At 41.3% G+C, this 20,648-nt stretch overlaps 1 protein-coding gene across 1 annotated transcript in view; it reads right to left on the bottom strand.

The window, feature by feature from the left end:
* The window catches only part of CELF2 (CUGBP Elav-like family member 2), a 386,282-nt gene that overhangs the window by 2,997 nt on the left and 362,637 nt on the right, over positions 1–20,648 (bottom strand). Inside the window, exons 11-13 of the mRNA XM_084270422.1 lie at positions 14,431–14,550; positions 7,034–7,231; positions 4,108–4,251 (exon numbers count right to left, since the gene is read on the bottom strand). Of these exons, the coding sequence (XP_084126548.1) occupies positions 4,108–4,251; positions 7,034–7,231; positions 14,431–14,550 (462 nt within the window). The remainder of the gene's footprint in view (positions 1–4,107; positions 4,252–7,033; positions 7,232–14,430; positions 14,551–20,648) is intronic.

Genomic DNA, 20,648 nt, shown 5'->3' with positions numbered 1-20,648 from the left:
AAACCCTCTTATCAAGTCATCCTGGTCCTTGTCTAGCTGCCCTTCTTCATAGACCTTCTCTGTGGCTTCACCTTAAATCAACTTCACTAAACTATTTAACTTAAGACTCTTCTCTGACAATTCAGGCTAACTTCTGCTCCTTCCACTCAAAAACACCTCTCACTTAAATCTCTGCAGACCTTCTCGTGGCCAAAGCCAATACACTCCATTTTCTGTGGCTGATTACTTATTACCTCCTTAGGGGATAATAAATGTTCATCCATATCTTCCTTGGTTTTAGTAACTCCTACCACTTCCTCACTTTCTCCACTCGAAATATTACTGCCATATCCTGAGTGTTTCATCACTCTTCATCCTTTCCTCTATTTTCTTCTAGGAGATCTTATCTGTTCACGTGATTCCAATCACTATCTTAGCATTGCAGTCCTGTGTCTACTTCCATCAGCTCACAGATCTCAGCCTTCCTCTCTAGGATTTCCTCAGGGACAGAAAAGAGATGAGTGGGAAGGCAGCTGTAGCACCTTCTAGGCAAGTACTCCACAACCAAGATGTAGCTACTTCTACCTACCTTGACAATTCAGTATCTTCCTCTACAGCTTTCCTGACCTTCACCTTGTTCTCCTAAGTGCATATAGAACAGTTTTCTGCTATGAAATTCTCAACACCTTTGTTCCTCTTCCTTTTAGTCATTTCTAGCCACCTGAAAGTTAAGCAACTGATCTAAACTAGTCTCTTAGATGGCATCTATGTGCCACGAATGAAGAGAAGCAAGCACACCCAGAGGCAGCTTTTCCACCCACCATTCAGTTGATCAATCCAGACACCTCCACTGACAACAGTAGAACAATGAGCTCAGGTTATTCTCACCTTCCAGGGGGATGAGACAAGTCCCCTCATTCTACGTCTCTCTCTCTAAGCTTCCTTGACTCACAAATTCAAACATCCATCCTCTGTGCTGCATTGGTGGAATCAGCCTTTGTCATTCAGCTTTTAGTCTGATTCACAATTTGTCTCTTTACACAGAATGCTGTATCTACATCAGCCTGTTATACTTTCATCTTCTCTCTTATCGAGAATCTTCATTTATAAAGCTTACAGAGGAATCTGACATCCTTTCCATCTATTTATCCTTTTCTGATTGCACCCATTCATCATCTTTTGCCTCAATTTTAAACCGCAGGTTACATGAGGATGGAATGATGTTTCTTATCCATTTTCAAAGACCCTGTCATGACAATTCTGATTTTTGTTTTAAATCTCTAGGTATCTCTGTAACCAGGATAAATATTTTTAATCATTCAAGTAGCACTTTTGCTATGAGGCAGACTGCATTTACGCTCTGATGACATTTGGTCCCCCTTCCCTGCCTTACTTTTTTGTTATTCTAAGGTTTATGAAAAGCAAGAGATAAGATGGAAGAGTGAAACTCTTTGTCTGTCTGCTGAATCAACTATTACTCATGAGAGCTCATGGAACAGCACTTCTAGGCATAAACAAACTGACCTGTCATCCTTATCACCATTTAATGTTTTGAACATTCATTTGAGGTGGACAAGAAAACATATAATGCTCAAGTCCATTTTCTGCAAAGAAAAGTAACTCTTCATTTTGAGAAGCAGCGCTACATCAAGGTTCATCACTGTACGCCACTACCCTACAACTCACTCAGAACATGGCTTCCTTCCCAGTTCTGCTGGTGGCCTTGGACAATCTTTTCATTTTTCAGGTGTTCAACCTGTCCTCATTTGTAATTTGACTTCCTCCTCCTTTGGGCAGGAGATAGGAAACTCCAGAGAAGTAAGCACCACTTATGTGCAAACCATTATTATTATTATTACTAATACTACTACTACAACAACTACTACCATTACTACTACTACTACAAGATGAAAAAAGACAAAACCAACAAAAACAACCCCAACCCCAAACTGTACCAATTATAATGACCATTAACCACAGAGGAGATAAGCGGGTTCTTCAGATGTGCTATTGTCCTAATTTTTGGGTGCGAGGACAGAGAAAAAAATAAAGCTTTTAAAAACACAAATACGGGACCAAAACAACAAAGACGACGATTCTTGCTAATAAAGCTGAGGAGGTACACACAGAGTATGCTAGTGTGTTAAACTAGCGGGATTAATTTTGGCTTTGCCTGTGATTAGCAGCATCACCAAGTAGTCACCTACCGAATCAGAAAATCTCAACTTCCTCTGCCACTGCAGTGCTTTTTGGTTTTAAAGCAGAACTCTCTCGCTGGTGGCAGAATATCGAGGGAGGAAGAATGAGAAATGGAAATGTTAGTGAAAGCTGACTACTGCCAAAAAGACAGAGGACTCCTCCATCCGTTGTTACATGTTGACCCCTGTTTTCCCTCAAATGAGATAACCTCAGTACATCACTCTAAATTAGGTAATTGCGCCCCATAAATTCAGACAAATGTGTAACTAGGTAATCAAAGAGCAAAAGGAAACCCACAAAAAGCAAGCGTGGGAAGTGAGCTGATGAATCGAGCCGCCTGCCCAAACCGATCTACATTCTTTCAGCAGTCACCACAATTGCTGCATTTCGATTAATGTAGCTTGATTTGATGTTTCATCAACATTCCTGGAGACCTCAGCAATGATTTTGTCACCCCAACATACTAACTGAACTGGGTCCAGATCAATAGGGAGTCCATTTCAATTCCACTTTTCAAATATGCTACAGCCTCAGGGACTTTTTTAACCCACTGCAGAAAGATGCCAGACTGTATTAGTCTAGATATGAAGGGTTTTTTTCGTCAAGCTTAAAGAGGTCAATGCTTCAGAAACAAACTGAAAGGCTGTGGAAAAATGCAGAAAGAATATACTCCCTTTCTCTGAATCACATTAACATCCCAAGTGTACTAAAGGCTCATCTTCAGGTGAAAAACATTCAGCTTGTGTCAAGGCTTGAATTCCAGTGCAGCAGGTTTTCTGAGTAACCTGATGAATTCCCCTCAAGTTTGGATACTGTCTACTTAGATAAATTCAAACCCTTTCAAGAAGGGTTAAAGCCCAATAACTGTATTATGGTTAATGGGGACACTTCAAGTGGGGGCACTTCGAAATTAAGGGATGGTGCTGTGCAAAGACACTGTTGGTACAAAGGAGTTTTGGAAACTAGGGTTTGTCTGGATTGGTTACTTTTTTGTCATCCATAGAGCCGCATTCCCTTCATCTTGGAAAGAGATGTCTTTTCCTCAGCTCCAATATTTTAGGTCAAACTTTATAAAATTAATCTTCAAGAGATTCTGCTCTCCTCCTAGATGCTCATCATGTCTTGCATAAGACCACAGTTATCAGGCCAAAGCTCTGATAGATTGCTGCTCTCTTACATTCTGTACTACACTCCATCAAAGCACTGAGCTGGTGTGTCTATGCTGTTAAAAGGCTATCAGCCAACTTAATCAACCCTAGAACTTGTTTTATACCAACATATCATCTTCTCCTCTACTGTGAACTAATTTTATGGCAGCTTAAAGTGTTCTTGGGGAATCTTGATGGCGATGTGTGCCGCTTTTCTTCCTGTTTGCCCTAAGGTAAGGGGAGATAGCACCTTCCATAACACCCTGGAGCCCGCCTGCAACAGCTGGAGCTGTATGACTAGACATCAACTGTCTGCAAAGTGTTCTGAACTACATGTACACACCATTCAATCACTAATTGCAAAATCCTGTACTTAATTCAGAAGAAAGACATTCCTGTAATGTAGAAGTAATGGGTTAAACACAGAGCATTTTTAAGTGGCTCAGCTATACAATAGAGAATAATTAGGTATCCATAATAAGGCAGTTTAATAGTATACTAAATGACATTCCCCCACATAGGGTGTAATTAGTTTCATGTACTTGACACATTCATGCGAGATGTCAGACTGGAAGATTATTATTGTTTTTTCATATGCAATTTTTAGTTAGAACCAGTTTGTCTGTGCATCTTCCCGCTCATTTGAGGATTAACAGTCCATTATTTTTGCAATGAGATTCCAGTATGACATTTCTCACATTGCTGTTAATTTTCTTTCCTGGACCCTTTTTCAGTACAGTGCATGTGCTTTCTACTATTCGATTTATTAAATTTGACATACCGAAGCACTTGCTCAGATTGGTCTGTTTGTCAATGAAGACTTTAGCAGAGATAACATTTCCAAAAGGCATGAACATCTGCAGAATGTCCTGGTCTCCAAACTCCTGGGGGAGGTGGTAAATAAAGAGGTTTGCCCCTTCTGGACCTTTAGGAAAACAAACAAACAAAAAAGTATGAAAACAGCTATTACAAGAGCTATATTTAATCTATTTCTCCATAATACTTACTGCAGGTGATGGTCAGAAAACATTTCACTTTCCAACTTTGAAGGAACAAAAGCAAGTGGATCATCAAAGCAACAGAGCTGAAACGCAGCTCTCTAGAGCATCTTATCTTGAAAAGTGTTTACTTGATAACTCTACTGCAGGAGAAGTTAAACTGCAGCCTCTTTGTTCAATTTACACGAGTGTCTTTCAGGATAATTAGGGTTAGGAAAACAGGTACGCAAAATATTCCTCTCTCACAAGGATCCTCTGCTGGCTCACACAGCTGCATGGTTTTGTCAGTTTAGTTCAAAGTTGCAGTAACTTAAGGGAAATGCAATGAGCTGAGTTCAGATTTAACTGTCAAAGATTTTAACTCAAAGGGCAGGAAATTGGTGGAGATGGGAATAAAAAAGATAAGCCAAAGCAAGGCTTGTGACTTGGAAATCAGTGAAGTCAGAGAGAGAAAGGTACTCAAGAATTAAATTTGTACTGATTCATTTCAGGATGACAGCTTTATTTTTTTTCAAATTCCCCACAGAAAGTTGTGTCTCCTGGAAGAAATGTTATAAAGTCAGTCTTTTCAAAAAAGTTCAAAATAAAGTAGCTTGTTTAAATTAAAGTGGCTTTAGACACAGCTGAGTCTGCAAAGAAAGGTGCAAACTCAAATGTACTTTGAATAATTTTCTTACAGCCAAAAATTTGAGACACACGTTATTTGCACTGTTGGTTTAAACACTCAGTACTCACAGGGTATCTTTACCCAGCTCTGTTTCTCCTTTACAAGAAAGTATTGGAAATGAGCAACAGATGCCTGAAAGAACATGATCTTTGATGAAGCCAGACACGTGGCCTTCTTATACAGACACCAGGAGCATAAATGGTAAACAAAGGGAACAAACACTTCTGGAAAAACACATTTAGGACAACTTGTTCAAATATTCCTTTGCTTAATGGAACCTAAGTGTGCCTCAGATGGGATGTTCTTGGCTTTCTGGAGAGGAAAAGGATAGTGCATGTCAGATTTATGGAGTACCTTCCTCAACAGAGTCACGAAGCCTCAACTCTCCCATACAGAAGAACCAGGCTGGCTGCTTTCTCTCAGCCTGAAGGAAGAGGTTTCAATGTTTGCCAAAAAGGAAGGGGTAAAAGGATTAGGGGAAAAAAATCCATAAAAAAACCCCTTCCTTTGGAAGAGGAAAAAAACCCTGCCACCTTGAACTTATTTCTTCTTACTGCAAGTAAACTATCCTTTCCTGAAAAAATATTTCTTAAAATAGTAAGGAAAAAAACCTTATTAAACAACAGTTTAAAGCATATGCAGGAGGCAATTCACCGTGCTTCAGCATTTAATATTTATATAGTGTTTTTCTCTGGTACTTGTTTATCCTCAGCCACTCCAGACTCTTCACCATTCCATCAGAAATCATGTTAAGAGACAGAACATAATTGTCAGTATTCAGTGATGGAATTTACTCACTTTAACTTAACCCCTTACTAACAGAAACCAGACGTTTATAAGAAGAAAGGCTGGATTTAAAAAGGGACACTGCCAATTAATAAAAATAAAAAGTAATAGTGTACGCTTGTTATGAACATTTGTAAACAGAAAAAAAGTAAAAATACAAAAACCCCCCCATCCAACAACCGTCCCCCACTACGTATCATATAATGACACCAAATAAGCAATTTGTTTCTGGTGTCAAGTAGTCTATTGTTACTGACCAAATCAAACAAGATGCAAGACAAAAGCAGAGAACACAAAAAACATGAGGGAAAAAGAGTCGATTAAAAAAATTAAATAATTTCATTTGAAATATTCCAAGCTGTTAGCAGTAAATGAAATCAAGAATTCAGAGAAAATATACATTTTAAACTCCAGTGTCCTTATGCAATAGCCAGCTGGGCTAATGCCAGATTTGTCTTCCTAGGAAACACATCCCATAACAGCACAAGATACTACATTAAAAGAGGATAAAAACCTTTCTCTTGAGGATATTATACTAGGTTTATTTCCAAAGCTTAATCCTGGCAAGAACAGGAGTGACAACATAGATATGATCTTCGAAAGCATGCAGTGTTTTCCTGTCCTTCTAGAATCAGCTGGAAATTAGGATGAGAGAAAGCAATGAAAACAGAAACAAAATCCCCGAAATGCCTGGGAAGTGTGCAGGGGAACGGAAGAGGGGGAAAGGGTAACCTCATTTTCCTAAACATCTTGTAATTAGTATTCATTTATTTTTAGCAGTAACTTCCTGAGGTTTATTTGCTGTTGGCGCGGGGAGAGGGGGCAATCATTCACTTAGTTGCTTCCCCGCAAGACCCACAATTAAGCAAAGAACCACTCAAAGCAAAAACGGATCTTGTCATTAACTCAAAACCTGAAACCTAATCATATTAACTCCATTATAACACAAAAACGGAAACCAGAAGAGAGAACAGCACCCATAAAGGGATGATTTTTTTGCTACTGTTGCCTTTTTATGCAGTTGGCAAATGCTTTGAAGCAAGGATGGTCAGTGAAGTACAGATTGAAGGACAGAGGGTTAAAAAATTAATTACATTAGGGGTTAAAAAAAACCCCAACACTAAATAGAAGAAAATTGGAAAAAAAAATAATCAAAGATCAGGCTACTCGAGGTCCTTCATCAAGAAATGAACCTGCTTCTGGCGTAAAGTAGTTTACTTGGAGCCGGGCTTGCTCCACCGACGGCGGGCGCTTACCTTCCTTCTGGCTGCCCGCAGCGCTTTGCTGCTGCAACAAGCTCTGACTGTACAACGTCGGCAGCGCGGCGGCAGCGTACTGCTGGATTCCTGAGTAGGCCTGGGTGAGCGCGTCCATCGTGCCGGCCGTACCGTTCGTCAAGCCTGTTGCGCCGAGTCCTCCGTTCAGGGCCGCCATACCTGAGAGCATTTGAGCAACTTTACAAAAAACCCAACAATAGAGAAAAGAAATTGCACTTGTTCATTAGTGCTTTCCGAAAGTCGTTGGTATTATATGACACTGACAACGACGGCAGTGCATGCAGCTCGGCACTTCACCAAATGGGACTGAAAACAAAGAAACACGACTTTGGCGCCAGGATCACTTTAGCACAAGGGTTGCACAGTCAAAACGGACTCACATGCAGCCTGCTACTGGCAAGTACTACAGGTCGCTGCTCCTCAAAGCCTCTGCCCACCTCCTTGTCACCCATGTTTCTGCTGAGGGCAGCTGAAGCAGGGAGAGTGGGACCTATTCGATATGCAAGTTGGCCACTGGGGAAAAACAGTCTGTGAGGAAACCAATTGTTTCTGACCAGGGTCTTTATCAGCAGGATACACCATTCCCAGGAGTGTTTTGCTTCTACAGAGTCAGCAGAGAACCCTGATTCATTTTGAAACTACCCTCCAGACCATTATGGTCTTAGTCCCTTAAGTCGCTGGTAGGAAGATGGACTGTGATGCTCTGTGCTGTCACCTCCCAGTTTCTCCAGAAGAGATGAACAGAAGCACATCTGGAATGACAGCAAGTGCTTCATCCAGATCAGGCATCTTTCACGAAGAAACAAAAGCTTTCAGTTCTAGCAATGTCTTTATTTCTGACTAGAAGCGGAGCTGCTTTACTTTTTTTTAAGTGACTCGCCATCCTGATAAATAACAGATCAATTTAACTGGGATGACTGCCAGAGAGGAAATTTCAGACTGGATTACTAGCTGTGTGGAAAATGGCATCCCTCAACCGTGCAAACAGTGCAGTCTGCAGAAGTGCTACTATTCTCACCTGATGGTGAACAAACTCCTGGGCTACAACTTTCTTCCCATTGCTTCTATTCATCATCGTGACTCCGAAATGAGACACACTGAAGTTAGCAGTGTTAATACTTGGGGTTTTTTCCAGAAATTCTAGAAAAATTGAATTTTCTGATGGAGCTACAATCTCTTTGGCAGTCAAAGGGGTTGCAGAGTTCAGAGCTCTGCTCATCACCCACACCTCTGACTTGTGTCAACCGGAGCCGTAAGTGTTGAGAATTAGGCCATGTTCTCTGCCCAGCTAGCTATCCCGTGCTCCACAGGTTTTAGGTGAACAGCTCACAAACAACTTGAAAGGGCTTAACTGGGCCCCTTGAGGTACAGTAGATCCATCACCAGAAAAATGGGGCACCCAGAACCACCAGCGACCATGTCTTAGACATGGATGGCGTAGCGATTAGGTTGGTCAAATTATGGGTGAAGAGGTGACTGGTGGAGCCATATTAAGACCCAAAAGCTAGGAACACTGAAGACAAAGAGGGGGGCTTAATTTCAGAGCAGTATTAAGGGGTTATATGTAAATTGGAGACAAGCGAGGAAATTAAGCAGAAGACACTTTATAGTGAATTAACAATGAAATCTGTTTAGACTGGGAAACAATCTTCAAGGAAAGTGGCATAAACGTTATCACATGAGTAATTTAGAGATGGAAAGAATACTGCAGGGAATTACCCTGCACTGACAGAGGAGGATAAAGATGCTGACCTACTAGTTTTCTTCCATCTCTTATGTAGATTCAAAAGTGTATTCCTACGAGTCTCTGATAATCAGGACAATTGCTCAAGTGGCACCTTTCTGGCTCCACCAGAGTCTGTGCCAATTAAGAGAATTGTGCTGCATAAATTATACCTTTTGATATTACTATAATTTGTGTGACTAAACACTTGACAGGGATGTGATATTCTTAGCCTTTCCTTAATAAAATGTCTCGCACTTTGAAGATTTCTTTTCTCCTTCACCCCACTTCAGAGCATCACTGTATCCTGATAGAGGAGGTACCGGCTGCCACTGCTTTGAACAGAGCGCAAGAGCCAGATATTTGTTGTGTGATGGTTCTAGTCATGAACCAAAACCTTGCAAAGCAAGATACCTTGTGAAGCTTCTTGTATCTAAAAGACAGGAAATTGGCAAAATGAAGATTCTTAATAATAATGATAATAATAATGATGATGATTGTGAGCCTGATCTTAACTTGGTCTGGTATTTTTGTACTTAGGTTTGTGTCACTGCCTGCATGGGGGTACATGCAGTGCTGGTTAAAGCAAAGGCTCCTGATAAAGCAGCTTGTATCTCTCCTTTTATTACAGTATTGAAATAACTTGATAATAGAGGGAGCATTAGGAGAACATGTTATCTTTCATGAGTCATCAGCCCATTAGCTTTGTGTTGCAGTGGGCAGCATCCTCCCCCTCCTTACACCTAGAATCAATAGCCCCTTCCCACCAAATGATTTCAGATTAGCAAACAGCCAGCCAGCCCCAGCTCACCACGCTGCTTCTGGGAAGGGCACTGCTACTGCTTCGGCAGCGCACCCATCAAAACACACCTCCCTCCTGAGCAAAACACATCTGCAGAGAGCTCTCGATGTTTCCTCTGTTCTCCCTTTTTACATTTTTATGACATCTACAAGGTCCAGCGACAGTTACACATCTCTGTCATCTCTTTATTATCTCTACCAATGCACCTCAGTCTGATATTGAACTCTGGTCCTTTCCTCACTCCTGCGAAATAACCTCTTGGAGTCTTTCATCTACAGCCTTCTACTTTTTTGAGTTATTCTACATAACACAGAAGTGACAATGCCTGGCAAAGTCCAAAGGTCTCTTAAAGTGGTTTCCAAGCACCTTCAAATCTGTCATGAGTAGTTTTATCTCCATTTTACAGATGTAAATATGGGGGCATGAAGGCTAAGTGAGTGCACTAGGTTCACACACAAATAAATATTGTGTCATAGCTGTCCAGTATCCTGAATCCATGGTATTCTTTCCTAATTGCAAAAAAATATCTTTCTTTCTATTAATTTTTCCTCATTACTCATAATTCTTTTTGTTGGTTGCATTTCCTGTGGATCCAGGAAATTATAGACCCATCAGTCTTACTTCAGTCCCTAGAAAAATTATGGGGCGAATCCTCCCAGGGGCTATCAAGTCAAATGAAACACGTGACTGGGAGAAGCCAGAGTGGATTCACCCATGAAGTTGATCATCTTCTACAACAAAGTAACCTGCTCTGTTGATGTGGGGTGAGTGGTGGACATAGTCTACCTGGATTTTTCCAAGGTTTTCAGTACAGTTTCCTACAGCCTCCTTCTTGAGAAACTGGTGCATTATGGCCTAGTCTCTTTGGTGGGTGAGGAACTGTCTGACAAGGCACACCCAGGGGGTGGTGGCAAGCAACTCCTTTTCAAAGGTATTAAATGCTCTTTAATATCTTCATAAGGAATCTGGAAGATGGGATCAGGTGCACCCTGATGAAGTTTGCAGATGATAACCAAAATGAGTGGGGAGCAGACACACTGGAAGGGAGTGCCAGTCTCCAGGAAGACCTAAATAGGTTGGAAGAGCAGACTGACAAGAAATTTATGAAGTTCAACAAGGGCGAGTGTACGGTCTTGCACCTGGGAAAGCATAATCCAGGAGTGCAGCACAGACTGGGATCTACCTGGCTGGGGAGCTGTTCTGTGGAAAGGGACCTGGGGGTCCTAGTGCACACAAGCTCAGTATGAGTGAACAGTGTGCTGCAGCAACAAAGAAAAGCCAAGAGCATGCTGGCTTGCATCAAAAAAGGCATCACCAGCTGAGATAAAGTCATTATCCCACTCTACTCAGCACTTGTCAGGCCACACCTGGAACACTGCATTCAGTTTTGGTCTCCTATATGCATAAAAGTTGTGGACAGGCTGGAGAGGGTCAAGAGAAGGGTGGCAAAGATGATCAAAGGACTGTGAAGCCTGCCATACAAGTAAAGGCTGAGAGAAATCGGGTTGTTCAGCCTTGAAAAAAAGAAGGGGCAACCTTATCACCATGTTCTAGTATATAAAGGGTGGCTACAAAGCAGATGAAGACTCCTTATTTACAAGGAATCACATTGAAAAGATGAGGGGCAATCAGTGCAAGTGACTCCCAGGGAGATTCCAATTGGACTCTCAAGGAAATTCTTTCATGAGAACAATCAGACATGAGAATAATCTCTCCAGGGAAGTGGTGGCTTCCCCAACATTGGGCACTTTGAAGATTCATCTGGATGGGGTGCTGGCCACCTTGTCTAGATGGAGCTTTTTCCAAGAAAGGTTGGACCAGATGATCCTTGAGGTCTCTTCCAACCTGGTATTCTATGGTTCTGTGATTTAAATTTACACACCCAAAGGAGTCACTCTAATATTTTGTCACGTAAGGTGACAGAAGACTGAGTGAATCCTCAAATGTATGTACAGCTGTTGTGAAACACTTGGAAAGGGTTAGCTTACCATACTCCACTTGAATTTTAAGGGCCTTAAGGCATCTTTCCACAACACTTCTATCAATCTCCACAGCCCAGCTTTTTTTTCATGGATCCAGCCATGATACAGAACACAGATAAAAGTCTCCTAGTGAGCTCATCCTGGAAGACATTCTCTTTGTGATTCTCACATAAGAACAGGAGATGAACTCAATGGAACAGCACCCTTTTGAACACCTCTGTGTAAATCAGTGCCCAAGCCTAGTGCCACCTTCTGATTCATTTTGGAGTTAAGCTCTGTATGACCTGTGCTTTGGACTGCTCTTGTCAATTCCCTGTTTAAAAGCATGTCACTCAGTTCCAACTTCTCTGCACAACTACTTCAGGAACCCCCATGATCAAATGATATTTGAATGCATTTACTGGAGTGTTTATGAGTGCATGGTGTAATGTGAAACATTAGACACACTGAATGTGAGCTTTCATGAAGGCAAGCTCCTAGGTAGTGTGAATGACTGAATTAGACATAGTCACTAGGCCTGGAGCACCTCTCCTATGAGGACAAACTGAGAAAGCTGGTCTTGTCCAGCCCAGAGAAGAGAAGGCTCAAGAGAGAGCTTAGAGTCCCTTCTAGTACCTAAAGTGGTTACAGGAAAGCTGGAGAGGGACTGGTTACAAGGACAGGGAGGGACAGGAGAAGGAGGAATAGTTTTAAACTAAAAAAGGGGAGATTTAGATTAGACATTAAGGGTGGTGAGGCCCTGACACAGATTGCCCAGAGAAGTTGTGGATGACCCCTCCCTGGCAGCATTCAAGGCCAGGCTGGATGGGGCTTTGGGCAATCCAGGCTAGTGGAGGGTGTCCCTGCCCATGGCAGGGGGTTGGAACTGGATGATCTTGAAAGTCTCTTCCAACCCAAACCATTCTTCTATCATTCTATGAAAGCTCTACTTTGTCATTAAAATAGACAGGGGAGACGGTTGTAATTTGAACAATGCTTCACTACCACTAGCATCACAGGTACATGAAACTGATAACCAGTGCCATCCTTTTGAGAGAAACAGTGCCACAACACTGTGTAGTGGGGAAGCACTTTCCCCTCTCAGATCTCTCTCATGTATGTATATACATAGACAGACATATTCACATACATTTTGTAAGTGCTACACACATACATATATTCTAGGCACATACACTCTCTGTGTCCATAAACACATCCATGAAGAAGATTTGGGACTGAAGCCACTGTTGGTACAAGTCCATGGAAGTAATGGTGGCTTAAAACAAGCTGGAATTTGGTACTAGCTTGTGAATACATCATTAAGACTCCAAATGACACATGCAGATAACTTTGCACACACATCACTTCCAAATACGTGCTGATAAAATGTAACCTCTTTGCTTGTAGCTTAGCAAGAAGTGTTAGAGTGCAACAGAAGGGTTCCCACGCAAAGTCAAGAGCTTATAGGTGATTAATTTTTGCTCTTAATGAAGGGGACATTATCTTGGAGTGCTCCAGTGTGTCCAGGTTCTTAGTACTTGTGGGAGGGAAGGGGTGGGAAGCCATACTCTGCTCTTGGTAATGTGAGTCTTATAAACCAAGTAAAGCACAATTAGTGTTTATCAGGAAAGGCCATTTAATGATTTCTTGCTTATGACAGAGTAGCCCTCTTACGAAGACAGCTCAAGGGAGGAGATTAAATCAGCTTTTCAGACACGCCATTTTTAGTGGCTTGCTTTAATGCTTAATGCAATAATAAGAAAGGAAACTAACAGCTGCCATTTTGGGACCTAATACTTACTTTTCTTAAGTTGTTATTGAGTCATATTAACTATGAGGTTGGTTGTGTGAAATACGCATATCCTTGCCAGAAGCAAGACCCGTTTTACACAAGACTCCATGCAACCACTCAACATTGCTACATGGACATCCATTAGCCCCCTTCCTTCCCAAATCCCAACAATGACGACCAGAGATCACAGAACAAAAAGATTGGGTGAGCAGCCAAGTAACAGTGACAAAAAGGACATCATGCAGAGCATCAGAGTGAGCAAGAGATACTGAGGAGGACATCCATTCCTGGGGGTACATTATGATGGATTGTGAACTGGCAATGACCAAATAGATTCCTTGCATTGCAAAAGGAAATGCAAGGAGCAACAGCAGCTAAAAAAAGAGGGAGGGAAAAATGCAGCTGGACAAATTTCTTCCATTGCAGGCAGAGGTGAAGTCATCATAGCAGAAACAATGAAGAAAAAAAAATAATTTCTTCTTCAGGAAAATCTTGACCAAGGCTAAGAACAAGGAAGAATATTCTAATAACTACTGGCATCTACTTAGCTGGGTAGGCCAGGGTTTGTTTAAGATGTCATAGGATAGATGTGCATGCTCTGATATTACAGGTGACTGCATCATTCTCTTACACTTGCCAATTAAAAGCCAAAGACTTGCCTTCATTTTTAAAGTATGTTGCTCTCAAGTCATTGTGATAGTTCCTACAGACATTTTAAAAGGACTGATTCCGTGGCAAACATGACTACATTTCTGAGTGAGGTTTTGTACATTTGGGTGATATACCTGTTATCAGACTACCTAAATGAGAAAGGAGCCTCTCCTATAACCTAGATAACCCAAATCCCCAGTGACATTTATTTTACCTTCCATACACCTTTCAAGAAAGGAGTCTTTGTGCAGGGACCGAAGGGTCATAGCAAACTATATGAAACTAAAAGACTCCAGAAATGCGTATGAATGGAACTAGATCACCTTGACCCCCTTATTTCATATACAGATTAAAAATAATCATATCATCACTTTACAGGTTTTGTTGTGGCATGATTATTGGGGAAGGCTGTCCACCACAGCAATAAATACTCACTGTTTACGGTACCTGCTAGTGCATTAATATTATTCAGTCCAACAGTGGCTCCAGCCAATCCTTGGAGAGTACCCAGAGAAGTCAAAGAATTCATGGCCGCACCAGCTGTGGAATTAGCAGTTGATGCAGCCACTGAAAAGAAAAAAAAAAAAGCAAGGCAAAATTAAGGCCATATTTTGCTTATTTTAGTTGATCACAAAACATCTTACAATAATGCCGAGCTCAACAACAGGGCTACTTGCATGAAAAAGTAAAAAAGAGAGCAATAGACCAAACTTGTTCAAGACACTATTAGTATGTTTGTTCACAGAAAGTGTTGATAAGTCTTGAACTGCAGAGACTAGATCACAAAATTTAGCCTTGTGCTATTATTTGCGAACATAATACAGAAACAGTACATCTGGGATCAGCCACTTTCTCGAAAGTCTGTCCATCTGCCTAGCATCCCAGGCTGAACAACTAACCAGGCTACTGGGATTTTGCCATATTTTAAACTCTCTTATTGAAAAAGGAAGGAAAAAAAATTACTTGTAGTAATTTTGTCATACAGCAGCTTTCTGTTTTGGGCCTGAAGTGTTCTAAGAGAAATATTAATTATTCTGAGACACTATGCCATTATGGCTCTGCTCTAGGACACTGTATGAACATCATTGAAAGCCTTGAAGTTTATGAAAAGAATGACCAGCTAAATACAAATTGCTATCCACTTTATTGCAGGCTTTTAACCTGCCCTTTACACATAAGTAGTTGTGTAGTATATGCACCCCATAAATGATACAACATAGATGCATCCCCAAAACCTCTGCCATAGCCAAGATGAGGCTCAGGTGGAGGAAAGATGCTTGTGGCTACAAAGCCAAGGGAATGATGAAGGTTGAGATGAACCCATCTCAACTACATGCTTAGGAAGAGAGACTCACTCTCTTGTCTTAGGAAAGTAATAAAGTACCTCAGAAAAGGTTATTGTTTAGCATGTGTTGGATGAATTAGAAATACGTGTCTCTCTCATAGAATGACCTTGAATAACCAGTGCAGATTAAACATTTAACTTACAGGTAGGTAAAGTTATACCAGATGAATCATAGTCATAAAAAGCTACTGGAGCAATTAGGTTTTTAGCTTGTCTCCTGAGCCCTACTTCAGTGTATCAATCATGAAGACTTTCTTTTCCTTTAAGAAGTTGCATTATTTTCTGAAAAGTGAACATTTAAAGTCAGAGCTATGTTAGTGATTTACCAGAGGCACATGTCTACATCATGCTTTTTTGCTCCTATTCATTACCTAGCTGTGAAATGGTTAAGATCACTTTTATCTTGGATGTTCTTTTGAGCTGTCAAATAGATGAGATTACTAAGTGAAACCTCAAGAAAGTGAAGTTTCTACAGTTGGCAGGATCCAGTAAGGAAAGCAGGAGGCAACTTTTTCATTCTGTGGGTAAATCTCAAAGCTCTAACCTACAAAAACCCCACCTGTACAACCTTAACACCCACCAAAGGCAGCCCTTTGCATTCATGGGGTCTCAAAGTACAAAGACTCTACTGGTGTGGGTGAGATTTCCAGATTCTATGAGACATTCCTTGTCCCTAGCACCTGCAGTCTTAACTTGAATAATTTTATATGTTGCAGAAAGAAGCAGCTTTGATTATTCAATCTCTCTCCACAAAGCAATAAGAAGCCAATAATGACTTTGATTAAAAAAAAAAGTAATAAAAACCCCAAGTAAAAACCACTTTTGTCAGATAATGTGGGCACCAACAGAGAAGAGAGAAAAGAATCAAAGTGAATGAATGTCAGTGAATTCCCTGTGACCAACACTGCTCTGTGTTTCTGCTCATGTTCATTAGCAGATCATTTAAATGAAGTATATAAACCTAAATTCTGAAGGATCTGATTGGTTTTGACTGGGCTGAATTCCATCCATTTCTGTTTCAGAGGATTATTACCCTTTTCTCTCGAGGAAACACATATATTTAAGAAATGAGAGGAATGGGGGCTAGAAAACTGCCTGAAAATTACATTAAAGCTCTTGGGGGCAAATAACTCCTGTGAATGAGAGCCATACGCTTATGGATTGTCAACACATCTGTTGGAGAAGGCAGAAAAACCCGATTAAATCCTTCCCTCTTGTGCAGCCCACAGAGTGCATTGTGGTGGCTCTTATCATAGTCTCACTGCTCAAACACACGCTTCGGGGATGGCCAGCATCTGGGGCCAACATCTCTTTTCTTCTTTTATTCATATCAAGTTTCTCTGTTCCATCAGACAAACACAGAGCAGGTGCCTTGGTGACTCTTCCATTTGAAGTCACAATGCAGATTATCTAGTTTGCCTAGATAATGACTTGGCGTATAATCAATGTAAAATACTAGTTGGACCATTGAAGCACCTCAGAAATCAGTGGTTTGTTGTTGCAGCTATTTCTTCTGTTTAGCAGTGATCTGTCTCACAGATCCACTGGGACAATGCTTTTTCCTCTTTAGCTTATTATTTCTTTGAGGAGAAAGAAACCGAACAAATTGTGTGGTTTCCATTATCTTATTGAACACAGAGTGAACAGGAACGAGGGGAGCTCCTTTTGTTAGGGCACTTGTAAAGGACAGATCTAGCACCTTGCTGGTTTCCTAAGAGAGTCCACACTAGTTATCTCCTCTTTGACTGAGACCTGCACACGTGAAATGAAGATGAAGACAGTGATGAGCTAAAATACTACCAGGAAGGGGCCATAAAAGGTTTGAGAGGCGAAAATTTCTCATGAAATACTGGATAAAAATAACAGATGAAGCAATGGTATTCCTTGTCCCCCAAAAACTTAAAGGGAGATGAAACAGAAGTTAAAAGGTCCTACAAGACACGTGCAGATGCTTAGGCCAGTTGAAAGGTTTTACCTCGTGTGCTCCCAGAATCCAGTGAAATCAAACTAGAGACAAGGACTATGCTTCTCTTGTCCTTTGCCCTTTCCTAGTTTCTTTCAACTAAACATTGTAACAGATATTGAACTAAAGGGAAGAAAGAAAAATCATATGCCTTGTGGTAAGGGTAGATTACTCCACTACTTTGGCGCAACCTCTATAATCCTCTTGTGTCAGAAAAGCTCCACAACAGCTCCACAACAGCTCCAAGTAATGGCAAAGAAAGGTGTCAGAACAGCATTGTTCTACATTTATGGCTTTTAGTTGTCTGGATGACAAAACCAGATTAGATACCTACCAAATTTATAAATTGTTTTTTACCAGGTTCCCCCCCCAATTATTTAAGAGAAAACGTTTCACAACTGTCTCCATCTGCCACACCAGAACAATGCTGCTCCGAAACAAATCACTTCCTCATCCTGCTTAATAAACAGCAGGCATCTGTCTCCAGGTACTTAGCTTGATGTACGGAGCTGTAGTGCCATGAGGAATTGCCCTCTTTGCACTACTGGCACATGAGCATTTAGTGCAAGAGTCAGGAAAATCAACGCACAGAGAAAAACGTGCAAACGATTCGGTTTTGTGGTGTCCCTCTGTAGGGCACACCCTCTATCCACAACATTTGGTGTGCTATTTGTGCTCCTTATACTGGGAATTTTATCCCTGTCTCCTTAAAACCTATATACGTCAGGGACTCAGTATGTTTCTGGGGCAGCATGAAGTGTGGTAGCTAATACTGAAGACAGACGGAGAGATTCAGCAGTCTGGAGCTCCAGTGTGATGAATGCTGCCTGAATATACAATAGTTGGTGAAGAACAGAACTGCTTTTTACCAGCTGCATTGATCATTCCCTCACAATGTTAAGTCCTGGATAAACATCAAAACATGACAGATAAGATTTTGTCTATTCAAAAGAACTTCTTCCTCTCTACCATCAAGTCATTGGCATAAACCAACAACTCTCTCAAAGAGGCTGTTGCTCATCAGAGACCACTGGTGGGAATTATGGGGTTGAATCCTTTGGCTGTCATTGCAGCAGTTCAGACAAGATGTTCATCAAATTCCCCACTGACCTTGACAATCTATTAATATGTGAAAATCCTATCACAGCACTTGATAAAGAGGTCAATTTAGAGTTGTAAGGGTAAAGAGTTGTCCTGTAACCTGTAGAAAAATCTGCCCCGCTTCCTGCAGATGCACTGCATGCTGGTCACCTGTTGCCCTCTCCATCTTGGACACATAGAGAGACTCTACAGAATACTTTAGCACCATAAAAGGTGAGAAGGTTAAAAATACTTATTTTACTAAGACCTGAATGTTTATTCTTCACTGAGCCCTCTATTCCCACATTTTTCTCACTCACAGCTTTCCTCCTTTTTCCCAACCTCAACTCCACTTCAATAAACATACAGAAACCTTCAAAAATGTAAGTAATATTATTAAGAGGCTGTGAAATGGAGAAGGGCTGCAACCTTCCCCTAACCACCACCCCCCATCACACCCAACCCCAGTAATTTGATCTTACTGTGCTTCCTCCATTTAACTTCCTACCAGCTTCACTATGAATAGAGAGACATGGCCTTTGGTTAATATATTCTTTAACAGAGCTCTTTAATACAGAGAACACATTTTCATCTGGAGTGGATGCTCTACGCAGTACAGATATTTATGTTTAACCAGCAATGTTGCATTCATAGAGATTTGTAAGGCTGGAAGGAGCTGGCATTTTCAACTGTTCTCCTCAACACGTTTATTTCTGCCTGTAAAAGGTTATAGCACCTTTTAGGTCAGAGATTTTTATTATTGTTTTTTTTAAACAGAAATCTAAACTAGCAATGAACCATTTCACTTTTAATTTAAATAATGTTCAGCGCAGTGCCCAAAATGTATGTCCATCTAGAAGAACAGTTGGTATTAGCATAGAGATTTTTGGACACTGTTTTGGCTAGCTTATGTCCATAGAGTTGTGATGATTTACGTCATCTGGATTTACATCATCTGAAAAACTAGATTCAGGATAACTGCATCTAGGAAAGGAAATGATGCGTAAATATTTCTTTAGCTTTGCTGTGCACACTGTGGATGGGATTAATTTCCCCAACTTTGGCAGCCTGATCATCAGTTTAAGCCATTTAAGTCTAGACAAAACTATTCTTTTGGACTGTCTCTGAGGTTAAGAGACCTCCAAACATCCTACCTTTAGACTGCTATCTCAGGATGGCCTGAACGGCTCTCTGGAAGCGCCCCTGTTTCCATGGAGTGAAATGGTGACCTCAAAGCACACCCACCATTCAGAAAGGAAAAGTGCTGTGGGATGGATCCTGCCATTCCTGTTGGCCACGTGTTGTGTTATAAGCCAGTGATCTGAGAACAAGGGGTCTACTCGCACCCTGCACACAGAACCAATGCCAAGCCACACAAACCCACCTCAATCAAATCTCAGGCTCTGAGAATTGCATGATGCCAGAGGACGTGCACATTTCTGCAAAGCAAACCCTATCAGAGAAAGGAGCTCGGCAGCGGGGACTTACCCAGTGTTACAGGATAAGTCATACAAAGTAGGATGGCCTTGAACAAGACCACATAGGATGAGCTAATCTCCTAGATGCTAATGATTCTGCTCCAAACTTCTTGTGCTGCCCTGGATAAAGCACTCGCTACGATTTTTGCTGCAAGACAGTTCTAATCCTGCTTCTTCCCACTTGCTGGCTTGTATCTTGGAGGAACAGGCATGTTTTTGTCATGCCTATTTACTTCCTACACCTAAGACCCAGGCAAGCCTTTGAGAGGGCTTCTGTCTATACTGACATAGGCAACCACAGACCTATGTTCATCTGTAGTACAGCCTTGGAGAGGTCCCACCCCACTCATGTTTCAGGGACAATGTATAAAATGAATCCTCTTCCCCAACAGAGAGGGAGGGAACAGGGAGGCTGCTTGAGCACTTGGTGATGAAAAAAAGTGGGAGATAATCATTCCCTCTCAGTGTTGCTCTGAAGAAAAGGACTTATACTCTCTGGAAGAGACACACGGTCACACTGCAAGCCTGGGACAAACGTATTAAGAATATCAGAGGTATTTTGAAGATTTTAAGTGAAGTTTCCTTCTGGAGATGCTATTTTGGTTTCAGGGCAGGACTGAAAGGGGAGAACAGGTGAAAAAAAAGCAAGGGCAGCTCAGGGCTTTGCTTGCATGGATGGTTTCTGCAGATCTTCATCCACTCCATCCATGTGAAGAGAGCAGCTAGCTTTTATGGGATGGAAGCAACTTTCTGGTCCTGCAAGGCTCCAGAGCACCTCCAAGACTGGCTTAAGTATGCT

This window comes from Gallinula chloropus (genome assembly GCF_964237585.1).
Source record: "Gallinula chloropus genome assembly, chromosome: 1".
NCBI classification, from domain to species: domain Eukaryota; kingdom Metazoa; phylum Chordata; class Aves; order Gruiformes; family Rallidae; genus Gallinula; species Gallinula chloropus.
Note: the sequence above shows the minus strand (reverse complement) of the source record. Positions and strands in the feature narration are given on the sequence as shown.